General features: G+C 36.4%; 1 protein-coding gene and 1 long non-coding RNA gene across 3 annotated transcripts in view; one reads left to right on the forward strand and one right to left on the reverse strand.

Moving 5' to 3' along the window:
- The window catches only part of LOC105092215 (uncharacterized), a 447,960-nt gene that overhangs the window by 334,575 nt on the left and 98,596 nt on the right, over positions 1 to 14,789 (forward strand). The gene's annotated exons all lie outside the window — the stretch shown is intronic.
- The window catches only part of DCN (decorin), a 32,654-nt gene continuing 22,863 nt past the window's right edge, over positions 4,999 to 14,789 (reverse strand). For both annotated transcript variants that reach the window (XM_010983868.3, XM_010983867.3), the window contains exons 6-8: positions 11,493 to 11,586; positions 7,943 to 8,081; positions 4,999 to 5,706 (exon numbers count right to left, since the gene is read on the reverse strand). In XM_010983868.3, coding sequence (XP_010982170.1) covers positions 5,512 to 5,706; positions 7,943 to 8,081; positions 11,493 to 11,586 — 428 coding nt within the window. In that variant the 3' untranslated portion in view covers positions 4,999 to 5,511. The remainder of the gene's footprint in view (positions 5,707 to 7,942; positions 8,082 to 11,492; positions 11,587 to 14,789) is intronic.

A 14,789-nucleotide genomic window follows, 5' to 3' on the forward strand; every position in this document is an offset into this window, starting at 1 on the left:
AAGGTAATGGTGATGACTTAGTAAAATGAGTGAAACAGGAAAAAAGCAGACTTCCAGGTTATGCCTGATTTATATAATGAGAATGACATAGTAACTGTCATTGCCAGATCAAGGTCATTGAAGAGGAGTGCATTAAAAGAACATAAATACTTGTTCTGGAGAATCTGAGTCACTGGAACATGGTAAGATGACAGCACTTAAGACAAAAAGGTGTAAGCCTAGGCCAGCATGAATGTCTGCAAAGGGCAGATTCACACTTTCCAGTCTCTTCTGTAAACCCCACACACTCAAACAAAAATGTTAATAAAAATAAAAACAGAAAATAAGCATTTTTATAAAGATTAAAAGAGTGAGTGTTAATGGTTGAACTGTGTCCCCTCAAAAGATAGGTTCAGGATCTAACCCCTAGTACCTGTAAGTGTGATTTTGTTGGAAATAGGGTCTTTGCAGATGTAATCGAGTTAAGATGAGGTCATGCTGATTTCGGGGTGGGGCTTAATCCAACATCACTGGTGTCCTTATAAGAAGAGAACAGACACAGATACACAAGAGAGGGAAGCCATGTGGAGACAGAGGCAGAGATTAGAATTATTTTGCCTCAAACCAAGAACACTTGGAGCCACCTGGAAGCTTGAAGGAGCATGGAGGGGTCTCCCTAGAGCCTTTAGAGGGAGCATGGCCCTGCCAATACCTTGATTTTGAACTTCTAGCCTCCAGAACAGTGAGGGACTAAACTTCTGTTATTTTCGACCACCCCGTTTGTCTAACTTTGTCACAGCATCCCTAGGACACTCACACAGAGAGGGTTTTCACAGGGGCCAAGCAGTGGAGACGAGATACAGACGCGGTCCAGTAGGAAATAAGAAGACATTATTGCTCTGTTCTTCAAAGTACAGACCAAGGGGCAGTAGCACTTCTGGGAGCTTGTTTGAAATGCACAATCTGGGACCACACCCCAGCCCAGAGACATAATTTCCCTGGAGATGCCTGCAGCCTGAACTATGCAGCCTGGGGAATGACAGCAGGAGCAACCCATATACTTCATTAAGCCCGTTTCATGTGCTAGGCTCTGAGCTAAGGGTTTTACTCCATGTTAACCCATTTAAGTCACAGACCAATCTATAAGATTCGTATCATTGTTACATTCATTTTATAGACACGGAAACGAGTCACAGAAAGGTTAAATAACTTTCATAAGTCACGCAAATAGCAAATGTTGGAGTCAAGGAAATGAGCCACATTTATCTTTATTTCAAAGGAAAGATGTAGAAGAAAGAAGTTATCTGATACTTCAGAGTGGGATGCAGAGGGGTCAATCCCCTCCCTCCTGTGGATCCCGAACAAAATTAGAAACAGCTTTCTTGCTGGAAAAGATGTGTTGGAGGGTCTGCCTTACAGATGAAAGTCTAAAAAGGCCTTCCCTGTCCTTCTATCTCCATCCATCCCTCAGCCAGGAGTAGGTTAAGCTGCAGGGCTACTGGAAGTGTTCTCCCTACAAGAGGAAGGCTACAGCATGGAGGAGGCAGGACTAGAGAGAGTACAGCGTTCAAGGTCCAGTTCTGAAAAAAAAAAAAAAAAGTCTAGAGATGACATGGACAATAGAAACTAGCTTTTCACTGTAGCTAGGAGAGTAGGATCATTTGAGAGGTGTAAGAAAAAAGAAGACATTTCCTCCCTGTTATTGGACATCCTGGGAAATTGATATTTTGTGGGCCAGCAGGATTGTGGAACGTATAGTAAGTAAGTCCTCCTTTATGCCAGCCTATCAGAGAAGATGTACTTACTCTATGCCTTGAACAGCTCCTTCCCCCAAATCTCCCTGTTAAACTCTTACACATTCATCAAAACCCACTTACCTCCTCAGTGAAGTGCTCCTCACTGCTTGTTCTCCTTCCCTTGGCAGAACTGATCACTCTTCCTCTGAGCCACTGCTGTATGTTGCATATATTCTTATGATAAAATTTCTTTATATATATTTCTATTGTTTGGCTAAATGTTTCTGTCCTTCGTTAAACTATGATCACCTTAAAGCCAAAAATGGCATCTTACTCATTTTTGTATCGCCAGTGTCTAGCACAGGCCTAGTAAATATTTTTCCATGAACAGAAATCCACTCTGTACCCTGAAAGTGATATTTAAAGTCACTGGGAGTATTAGCCAATGTGATATTAACTAGTGACATATGGTTATTAATTTTAAATTCATTAAAATTAAATAAAATTTTAAGATTAAGTTCTTCAATTCCATATCCTTATTTGGCAAGTGGATACCATACTGAATGGTACTGATATAGAACATTTTCAAAGTTGAACAGTGTTGTAGAATATTTTCAGTTTTTTATGGACAAATTTATACTTTTTGAAATGTAAAAACACTAATTTGGACTGTGGGATTGCCCATTATTTTACAGCCCCACACAATATTGCAAAGAAGATGGAAGATGCTATGGATATTCAGTGATTCCTCATTGTTGGGCACAAATACATTCTTTTCTAAAGTAGCAGAGGGCAAGATGTTGAAGTGATGGAAAGTTTGCCTTTCTTACTTTTAAGCTTCAAATTACTTGCCGTCTCTGGGGCTGCATTTGCTCATCTGCACATTAAATAACCATGCATAGCCCACAGGGTGATTATTAAATGAGATAATGCGTGTACATTTAAGACATAGTACTCAATAAACCATAGTTATTATCTTTTTGACACCTGTACCTTGAGACTGTAACCTATTAACAATGCAGAGGAACTGCTGAGAACCATGCATAGATTCCCTTCGTAGTTTTTTTAAGACTACCACTTTTGGTCTTGACATGGCATGACTTGTATAAACTATTGTAAAAGGAAAGGCTGATCCTAACTGAATCAGGGTTATAATTCTGACTCTGCATTTCCTATCTCTCATTTTCATTCTGTGAAATGGAAATAGTACATTCTTGTGGGATTTTTGTGACAAGTAGACATGGCTCACAAAGAGCCTAGCACAGAAGCTGGCGATTTGTTGTGTGCACTGAATACATTCTAATAATTCTGAAATAATTCTAGAAATAAGTGTCTGTTATTGTTGTTGTTGTTCTCAACTTTCTACCAGGAGTTATCTCATGTCTGCAGTATGTTCGTTGTTAGTTTACTGAATGAATGAACGAATGAATGGACTACGTTAAGTCAGTAAGTAGCCTCTCCCAGTTATTGACTGATAACAGACTATGAATAAATATCACTAAAACATGATCACTTCATGAAAGTCCACCATGTAATTCAACGCTCGTACAGAGCTTTGTGTATTTCAGGCAGTAACTGGTATAAGGGAGACTGTGGCTTTCATGGCAACAGCTTAGAGCTCTGTGCGCCAGTTCTCATGAGTTTTAGGGTTATCCAAATATTATTTTGGTTTTCAGCCAAATTTATGTGCAGTACATAACTGACTGCCCATTAATATTGACTGTGTACGTTTTCTGTTTACACTTCAAATTTTAACACTAACTGTATTTCTTTCAACCAGTAAACTCTGCTCTAGTCAGTCATTATAAAAAAACCTGGTGTTTCACAATGGAAAACCAGATTTAGCTAATCATGTGACAGAGTTTTATCAAATATTTTTTATATTTATTAGCACTTCTGATCAGTGCAAAAAAATCTAAAATAATTTGGATTCAGAAAAAGTGCCTGGGATGACATACGATGAGAATGTAATGCTTAGGTGAGGTTGGTGGAATTTGTTCAGTGATTGTAGAGATACAGTTGCAGTGCCCGGGCTGATTATTCTCCAAGTGCCCTGACCAGATCCACTCCCCTCCCTTCTCTGCTCTGCCCCAGGAGAAGCCATCATCTCTGGCTTTCTTGAGGGTTGTCTTCCCTGTAAGTTTGGTTAGTGGACGATCTGAAGTAGAAAAAAGAGAAAGGTAGACACCCTGCTTCAGCACTTCGCTTCTGGCAGAAGTCGCAGGCAGAAGGGCTCCCTGGGTGTGGAAATCTTCCATTGTTGTCCTCTCACTTCGCTCCAGAAGCTCAGTTTTTTCCCCCGTCCGTTAAGCCACTCGGGTGGGAATGCCTTTGCTCCACTGCCTTTCTCTAGGTACGTCAGCATCCCTTGTTTGATGTGGTAAACTTTATAAACACTCTAGAGTAGTCCTTTCATTAAATTATCTTCATTTAAATTCTCTGGGGTAAATTCTGTTTTCTGCCAGACCCTGATTTGTACAAAGATTAAAAGAGAAAGCTTTGAAGTTTATATGTAATAATTAGGGAGATTCTCATGATTTTTCCTGAAATTTTGTGTTAATATGCTTTTGTGAGGGGGTAAATACTGGAGTAGATTCATATTTTGCAAAGCATAAGCTGAACGTGTAAGAAGGAAGGCAAAGCTGAAAGAATTGCAGAGAAACTCAGCTAAAGGCTCATCTACTAGCAAGACTGTTTTGTATTTTCCTTTATAGTTTAAAGCAGTTTGGATCTGGGTTTCAGTATTTGCAACCAGAAAACATCCAGGATTATAGGAGAAACAAACTGTCTTCACATGTTTACTTACTAATAATAAGTTGATAGCAGAAATGTACTTTTTGATAAATATTTACTCTTGGTAAATCAGCCCATTCCCCAGGCTTGTGAATGGTCTGTTTTGATAGCTATTTCTAAATCCTGCATTAAAAAATTTCTAAAATCAAAGATAATTACTAAATGCAGGAAATATTTCTAATACATCTAGTAAACACAGAAATGTTCAGGTGAGCAGCCTGATAGTGCACATATTTTAAAAATTGATTTAGTATTTAGTATGTGAAAATATCAGTTTTTTAAGACCAATAAGAAGTCAGCTTTGTGCCTTATCAGCTGAACACTGAATATAGATAAAGTAAGTTATAATACATACATGTCAAAGGATGGGGTGGAATACATACCTAAGAACGTGAAAAGGTGTGCTTTTTTTTTTATCAAGAAAGCAATGTCTATTCTTTTCAGAAAACTGAGGTCAGGGAAGATTTACAATTACACTTTTATACAATAGTAATTTTAAATGTACTTGTGAATTTATTTTCTTTTTCAAAATAATGACATTAGCAAAACTTTTACATAGCCTATAGAGAATTTACACACTCAAATGAGGCTTTACCAGTAATAATGGGGATGAATACATTGCTAGACTATGTCAAAGGAGCTAACCACCGTATGAGTTACAGAAGATTGATATCATTTTTATTGGATTCCTTCTGGAAATTAAAAGCTTAACTAAATTGTTTACTCCAAATTTTACATTTAGTGAAATAATATCTGCAAGAGCTCAGGTAACATCAACAAGAAGCTTCAAAAAAGGATTCTGAAAGTGGCAGGCAAAATATTTTTTTATTGTAGGCAATTATTTAAACTGCATATTTGGCTTTACGCATAATAAGTCATGTGGGAAAAACATCCACATTGCAGTTAGTTAGGTTTCCAGTATCTAGCTTTCTTTTTTTTCTTTTTCGAGCAATGATATTAACGGGATTTTGCCAGGTTATACAAATGAGGGCTTTCTTGGGAGCTACTTGAAGTTTCCGAGCTGAATGGCAGAGCGCACATAGACACATCGGAAGGTGGATGGCTGGATCTCCCAGTACTGGACAGGGTTGCTGAAAAGGCTCACCCCTGAATAAGAAGCCTTTTTGGTGTTGTACCCAGGTGGGCAGAAGTCGTTAGAGCCGACTGCAGAGATATTGTTGTTATGAAGGTAAACAACCTGCGATACGAAATAATGGGAGCGTGGTTATTTTCCTCTAAACAAACTGAGGCCCTCCGCAGAAGTACTTTATTCTTTTTCACTATACTCATCCTTCAGTTTAAACACCTAAGTACTTTTTCGCTACACTCATCCTTCAGTTTAAACAACTAAATACTTCTCAAACCAAACTTGATCTCTCTCTCTCTTTCTAATCTTGCTTTTCCCGTCCTTCGTCTTCCTCATCTCACTATATGGCATTACAGTCTTTCCAGATGACTCAGGCCGAAAACACCATCATTACCCTTGACCCTTCCTGTCTCTTATACTCTCTGCCCAACCATCAGCGAACCTTGCTTGTGCAGCCTTCAGAATGCACATACAATCCAGTTTTCTGCATGTTGACTCCTAGAACCTTATTCAAAGCTTCCATTAGCTCCTTCTGGATTACTGAAGTTGTCCTGATTATTCTTCCTGCTTCCTCTTTTGCCTTCTTAAAGTCTCTTCCTTGTCCCTCTCTCTCTCTCACTTTTTTTTTTTTCATAAAAACTATTGCAACTAAAAGCAGTTCTAGCACAGTACTAGGATAGATCCATATATAAAAAACAACTGAATTTCTATATACTAGCAACAAACAATTCAAAAATAAAATTAAGATAACAATTCATTCACAACAGCATTAAAAATAATGAAAAACTTAGGAATAAACTTAATAAAAATTATAAAACTTGTGCACTAAAAATGACAAAAAATTGCGTGAGGAATTAAAGATGAAATACAGAGATATTCCATGTTTGTGACTCAAATGACTCTATTCTTATGATGAAAAATCTCCCTTAATTGATCTATAGATTCAACACAATCCCTGTCAAAGTCCTAGCAGTCTATTTCAATAGAAATGAACAAGCTAAGTCTAACATTTATACGGAAATGCAAAGGAACAAGAATATTCAAAATAACTTTGAAAAATAAAATACAGTTAGAGAATCTTTATTCTTAATTTCAAAACATAACCAAAACTACTGTTATCAAAAGATATAGTTCTAGCAACAGAATGTGGTATATCCTTACAATGAAATTCCATTCAACAGAAATGGTACATGCTATGATATAAATGACCTAAAATCATTATGACAAATCAAAGAAACCAGTCACAAAAACCACACATTTTATGGTTACATTTATATGAAATATCTAGAAAAGTAAATTCATATAGAAACAGAAAAAAACGTAGGTTAATGATTCCCTATGGCTAGTTGACTATAAATAGATAACTGAAATATTTTGAAGGTGATAGAAACATTCTACAAGTGGATTGTGTTGATTGAACAACTATATAATTTTGCTAAAAATAACCAAACCATATACTTAAAGAAAAAAAGTAGAGCACTCAAATTCCCTTGGAACCTGCAGAAATGCAGGAAAAATGGGTACATGGATAGCCAATTAGAGATGGAAAACCAAGAATGAGGTCTTTCTGAATGTGGGACCCTGTGTGAATGCCCATGAGATTTGCTGATACTCAGCAAAGATTTCAAAAGGACATGTTTTATTTTTTTTTCTCTTTGACTCATAGTAAGACACATTATGTATTGAGCTTTCATATACATGAATCTGTGCATATGAAACAAAATTTTAATAAAATACCACTACAGTGATAAGTAATACAGTGATATTCTATTCTACACCATTCCATCCCATTCCATCCCTTCCAAACTTATCCCATTCCATCCCGTTTATGGGATATTCCTAATGAACCCATTAAACAAATTTTATGAACTCAATATTATGTGTCCATATCTTCTTATCCTTAAGAATACACTATAACTTGATAATTTTTAATTCAGTCACTCTGCTAGATAAACATTCTTTTTTGACCTGTATGACATCTGCTGAAGCTGAAAGTTAAAACTATGATTTTATTCTCTGTCTATACATTACAGATGATGTCATCTTTTCCAACCAGTATATATTTGTTATACTGATCTGTGACTTGAAACTATCCAGCTTCATTAAAAATATTACATTCTGAAAGCAAGCATTATGTTAAGTCCTAGGCAACAGTAATAATTTTTAAAAATTAATACTAATTTAAACCTATATTTTTCACAAAACAGGAATGACTATTTATGTAGACATATTAAAAATATTTCTCTTCAAAAAAATTTCTAAGCCGAGCTTCCTGCCTCCTTAGCATCCCAGTAGGGAGATATGCTCCCAAAGATATTTCTCACAATATTTAGTGGCATCGCATTACCTGGATATACTTATGATCCGCCAGCCCACCAGGCACTTTGATAAGCTTGTTGTTGTTCAGATGAAGCTCCCTCAAATGAGGAGTGTTGGCCAGAGAGCCATTGTCGACAGCAGAGATGCTGTTGAAACTCAGTCCCAACCTGCAACAGAAAACAGAAATGAATAGAATCAACGCCTTCATATAAGCATTGTGTGATTAATCAAGTCAATAGGAAAGAAATTTTTTTTCTGTTTTTGCACTTACTGTCACCTCTGCCTAGTGATTTTTCCCAAACTTGCTGAGTTTGGATAGACCCCATTTGTTCTTAAGGGTTTAGCTTAGAGTTACCCTCTTTAAAACTCCTCTGACGGCACCAGACTGGATAGGTGCCACTAGTGAATGCTCATGTAGCACCCTGTTGTCACCCTCTTGTAAAACTCAGGGGACTGTGTACTTGCGAGTCTTACCTTGAGAAAAGTGATTTCTCAAAGATATATGATATATTTTATATGTACTTATCGACCATGAAATTTATATACGAAAAGAGGAGTGAGCCAACTTGGCATAACACTGTGCTTCTCTGTAAGAACATTCAGCAATATTTGTGGACCAAGAACAGAGAGTTCCTTGAAGACAACTGCAAGCGCTCACACAGAGCTTGGTATGATCAGCGCATAGCTGCTGAATTGCTTGTATAATGGGCGTAGTACAAATAAAAGGAGTACTATTACCATTTTGGTCACTTTGTAAATCAAGTAATTGTATTTTTATTACCTAAATATATTTGTTGTAAATAAAACGTACAAGGTTCTAGTAAGTCAATAAAACTACCTGCTAGAAAGCTTAATGGAATTAGCATTTTGCATTCATTTGGAAAGAGTTTATCAGTGACCATCTGTCACTATCAGAATATGCCTGGGGCCAGTATTCTTGGTTTCCCATACTGATCTCTGCACTAGGGCCCTAATGGCTGATCTCTGGCCCTGACCTTGGCCCCTTCGACATTTCTCATACAATGCTACTCAAGGTTGGGGATTTTGCTTTTAATTAATGCTTAACACGCGGGAGCCTGCAGCGGTGATGCCCTGCGTTGTAAATGAGATTCAAAAGTCAGAAGTTGACTTGAAGACAAAACTCTAGGAATAAGTCTCTGTCAGAACCAGGATGCTGTGTATCCAAAAGGGCTGAGAGAGATGAGGCAACAAGGTAGTGGAAGAGAATCAGAAACCTCAAGGGCAGAGAAAGTGGAAAAACCAATTGAATTCCTTCAGATGCCATGGAAAGGATGGGACCTTTTTTTAGGATGATTCCTGCTTATCTTCAGCTAGTTAGGATCTTTGAGCTCTTTTAGGATTTAGATGCTGGTAACCAAATGTCTCCCAAGTTTAATCATGACTTGGTATTTGAAATAATTGAGATGAAAGTGTACTGATTTTAGGCTACTAAGAGCACAGTTGGTTTATCTTACTTAAGGTTCATTTACCTGGAATCCTGGCTCAGAATATTTTGTTTTTCCCTTTAGTCTTAAACATTCATCTCTTGTTTCTGGCCTTTCCTTTTCTATTTCAGAATCATGTCTCCTATTTCTTACAGCACTCTAAGTCCCATATCCAAGTTGGGCTAATACATTTCTTAGAACCAAATAGTCTTGATAATCTATTAAAGGGAACTTTACTTCTTCAATGATTAATTTATATTCACTCATCAAATATTCTTGAGAACCTACTATGCTCAAGATTTTGTCCCAGTCTTATGAGGGCAGAGGACACACGGTTCAAAAACCATGATTCTTTCCATTGAGGAATATGTCACCTAGTAGGGGACATGATGATCTATATACTAAATAAGAAAAGGGAAGTTTGCCTGAAAACCACTTTTTATTTCTGCAGAGGGACACACACTATTTTCTTTTCATTTGTTCCTAATAACTAACTGAAATATTTGCCCTGCAACAGTGTTCTGAGGTCAGAGGCTGCTCTGTTCCTTCTTTTCACAGCACCAAAATACTTCTCATGATCCAATATAAGTGAGGAGCAAACAACATAAGGATTTGATGGTATAGTAGACATCCATCCTGACGTGCCTTATTCAGACATCCTGAAATGATTCCAAAGGGAAAAGTATTTGATAAATTCAAGAGCTGAGAAAGTTTCCTTGGCCATTGAGGCAATCTGCTTTAATTTAATGAATGGAATTCAAAATCCATTTAAACAGAAATCTTCACTTCTGTTGACCTGTTCAAAGTTCATTAGCTCTTTATGCTTCTAGTTGCTACAAAGCATACAATGTTAATACTAATGTGTGGAACCTCAAAATCTCCATGCCACTTTCAGTACAAAATAAACATTTCTCTAAAATGGTGCAAATATTATGACTCATTCACCATATTTAGAACTTTATAGTGTTTTTGATCCCAGCTGTTCCTTCTCCTCCTACTACTAGTAATCCAGTAATAATAGCTGTCCTAAACACAGTTCTACACAATAAGCAATGCAACTCCTCCATTCTTCTCCAGCTAGAGAGATCTAATCAACACAGGAAGGTAGATGATGCGTAACACTACTTTGAAAAATATTTTCTTCATTAGAGACTGCAGTGAAACTATGTAAAGGATTGCTTACCATTAGAGACACTAGGGTCATATATTGCAGCTACAGTCACATGCATATGCACACTTTCAGCCTCATCCTCCACTAAGTCATTGGGGGAATAACCACAGAAATGGGAAAGATGGCATTATCCATCCATCTGGTCTTAGGGATTTCTCAAAGATATATGATATATTTTATATGTACTTATCGACCATGAAATTTATATACGAAAAGAGGAGTGAGCCAACTTGGCATAACACTGTGCTTCTCTGTTAGAACATTCAGCAATATCTGTGGACCAAGAACAGAGAGTTCCTTGAAGACAACTGCAAGGGTCTGCCAGAACTCTCCTCTTTTTATTTCTTCACCAGACAACAAATACAGAAAGATTGAAGTTAGCTTAGAAAGTAGGATGGGCACTCGTGATTATCTATAAGGAAAAAAAAAGTTAAGAAGGGCTAGAAAAAAATTTTTAGAGTGTATTAACTGTCCAGAGGCATTTTAAACATTTTAGAGAATAGGAGTTAGTTAGAGAATCTCATGATAACTATTCTAATATTAGTGTGAGATACTCAATACTTCCATGACCTTTCATTTTAGTACATTTGCAAATTCTGAATGCTATGTTATAATTTACTTAACCTTCTGTTTGAGACAACCAAGTTAGAACATACTGAATGAACATATGGATTTAATCAAACACCTTGTACACATGGTATATATTAATGAATCTAAAAACAGTATGGTATTCATAAAACATAAGGCTGATCTTGATGGGGTTATGATAAGTACATTATTCCATTAGTTTTTTTTTAACAAATAATTGGGCAAGCTGAAGTTTGAGGTTATTAGAAACAACAAAAAATGTGTTACAGGCAAAAAAAAAAAAAAAGCAATCATCATGTTTCTAATTCTGAGCATATATGCACTAGTATATCTAGCCATTTTACTGATAGAACATTGTGAAAGAATATTATTACTTAGCCAAATTATTCAGTCCTTTCAGGCTAGTTGCATCAACTTTGGTGATTTTGTTGCCATCAAGATGTAATTCAGTGAGGGAAGGAGGAAGACCTACAATATGGAAATGTATGACATTAAATTAGCAAATAAATGTAATTAGAGAATGTACAACTATATAATGAGGATATGTGCCATTAATTTTCCAAACGACATACAGTTTTAAAAAATCTGCTCTGCATCTTACTCACCAGTTTTGCTTTTCATCTTTTTCTTTCATCGCTTTTACAATAATACATTTGCTTTGGGAAGTAGTACAAGCCCTTTCTACCTTTCTCCTGGATTGATTTTAATAAAAACATGGACTGTGTTTATCATGTATTAGATTTCCATCCTAGCAACTTTTAGGATACAGTTGTAGAACTGAAGTCAAACCCTGAATCTCGTTAGTTTCTCACCCCTCTGTTAATGGGCTAACACTGCCACTGGTAAAAGATAATAACTCTAGAATGAGGCGATGAATGATAATAAAGCAATTATGTATAAGTTCAGCCTGCATACAAACTTAACCAGGTGTTTCATTAATGAGTATCATCAATAACTAACATTTATATACTGTGCTGACTTTAGTTTTAATCACCTTTTCCATGGAAACATCAAACACCTCTGCAACTTGGTGTGTAGAGAGAGAGAGCTAAGACGTACTGGTTCTTTTTAAATCAAGACTATTTCTTTATACGAGAGGAGTACAGAGGCCTATTATCAAGTGATCTGCCATATGTAAGGCACCTGGGGAAATAATTTTAAATCCATAGTCTCCCACTAAACCTCTGGATAGTAATTCGTAAACAGCTATGATTTCTAAAAATTTAGTAAAGTAAATATAAAAGTTTAATATCTTATTTTCATTTCCTCCTGCCATCTGAGGATGTTATGTTTTTATATAGCTTTTAAAACTGCATGTTGTGCCATTTACAAGAACAGCAACAACTACAAAGAAAATAGCAACTTGGTTACATGAAGAAATAACATCTGCTTAGCAGAAAGTGTTGGTTATTTGTTTATAGAGAACAAAACTGGAAAGTCATGGGTTATACTTGGTCTAAAGTTTTCTTTGCATCCCACCAAAGTCTGTCAAGATTGTCTATTTAATGTAAAAATTTATTCCATATTTGATTTGAAAATGACTATTAATTTCTCAGTGGTAGTACATTTTGTGTGGGAGATGGGAAGGAAAGGAACTTCTGCTTACTAAATGTCTGTTCTGTGCTGAACACTGAGATTGGCAGTTTTCCTAACTTAGCTCATTTAATTTTTTTCAATGTATAAATTACTTTTAATTAATCCTCGTTCATAGATGAGAAAATAGAGATTCAAAGTTACCCATCCTGTAAGCTACCTAGCTACTAAGTAGGAAATGTAATATGCTGCTAGTTGGCCAAAGAGTTAAAATAAAATGCTCATAACTGAAGGAAATGAAACAACAGTAGCATTATTCTTATGAATAACTATCAGGAAATCACAATCACTCTTGGAATAAAGGATTTCAATCATTTGAGTCTCCTTAGAAAAAGTAAATGTGGATTTTTAAAATGCTATAAATAAAGCAAATGAGTATATAACAAAATAATGACCTAACTCTGGAGTGTGAATTTATGATCTTTCTACTTCACTCCACTGCCTTTTCATGTCCATCAGTGATGGGAGAGAATATGTGGAATTTAAGACTCCTGGAAAGTGGGCGATGTTTGAGCATAAGGATCCCAGCCTAGGAAAGGAAGACTCATGTATTCCATGGGCATAAATGTGCACGGGAAGAAGGACTTAACATGGCAGCAGAGGGAAATGGTCCAGCACATGAGCTCTGAGGTCAGCCCAGCACAGCCGCAGCCGTGCCACTTTCTAGCTCTACAGTCTTGGTCGCAATTTGCTTTATCTCTTTAAGACTCATTTTCCTCATTTATAAAACAGATGTGATATATTACTACAGAGGATCGTTTTGAGATTCTCATAACAGAATCCATGAAAAGCATCTTGGCACAAGTGCTTAATAAAACTAGTTACTATAATTTTCATATTATTAAGAGTTTGGTAAATAAAAGCAAGCTAGAGAAGATGAGAAAGAGCATTTGCACAGGGAGGACATGTAAGAAATTAAGGAAAACAGATCACTCACTAAGTGATGAAATGTGTTACTGAGAGAGATTTAGGAAATGCTTTAAGAAGGACAGAAAAGTCAAAGACTGCTTAATGCAAGTCATCAGGCAGCGTGAAGTCACGAAAAAGACCTGGACTTTAAATTCCAGCTATTTTACTTCACCTCCTGCAGCTCTAAGGCTTTAGGCTATATATGTATGTGTATACACACACACACGCACGCACACACACACATATACATATATAGGCTATATATATATATATATACACACATACGTATATATATATTTTTAGGCAATATATATAGAAAATTTTATATATAATTATTATAAAATACATTATTGTAAATATAAATTAAAATATATTTTAAAATATAAAACCCCTGCACTGGGGATTAAAACATCTCTTATTACATGTAACAAGTCAGAGACTCAACGTGAAAGTGCTTTGTGAACTATAAATCAATCTCCCTCCATCTACCTACCTATCATCTATGCAATCAGTTGCTGTTTATGGGCAGCAAAAACATCCTCTGTAGCAAAAAGACTATGGAGAGGGCAGGGGGTAGTAAGGAACCACTCTATAGACTATGTACCCTCAAGACTTATTTCTGTGGAAGCACAATGAAGGATAATTGTCTTCTGTGGGCAAGTGCCTGTATTTTGTACTCAGTACAAGAACAAGACATCTAAGATGAGGAAGGACCAGAGGGGAAAATCTGAGAACAGAGGGGCTTTTGTGAGACTGAAAAACCTGGGGCCAGAAAAATATGAAAAGTAGAGAAACTTATTTTTGATGATTTGATGCCTTTTCTGTTTCACAAAGATTGGCGTATGTGCCTCTCCTGGCTAAGCCTTAGCACAACGAGCTTACTCCTGTGACTGTGATGACTGTCATTTACTTGCCTGGCTTTGCTTTAGACAATAAGCTCCCTGAAGGTAGGTACGTATCCTATTCACTGCCCTGCCTCCAGGGTTTGTGCTTTGCCTAAACAAAAGGAGTCCTTAAAATACTTCTAATGAATAATAGAAGGTAATGTTAATCTACTAGTTATCTACAGGTCAGGTATTTCTCTAATTATTTATTTAATTTTAAAACAACCAATGAAGTGGATGTTAGTATTACCACCACTTTACAGATTAAAAAAACAGAAGTTAAAA

This window comes from Camelus dromedarius, chromosome 11, assembly GCF_036321535.1.
Source record: "Camelus dromedarius isolate mCamDro1 chromosome 11, mCamDro1.pat, whole genome shotgun sequence".
Classification (NCBI taxonomy): Eukaryota; Metazoa; Chordata; class Mammalia; order Artiodactyla; family Camelidae; genus Camelus; species Camelus dromedarius.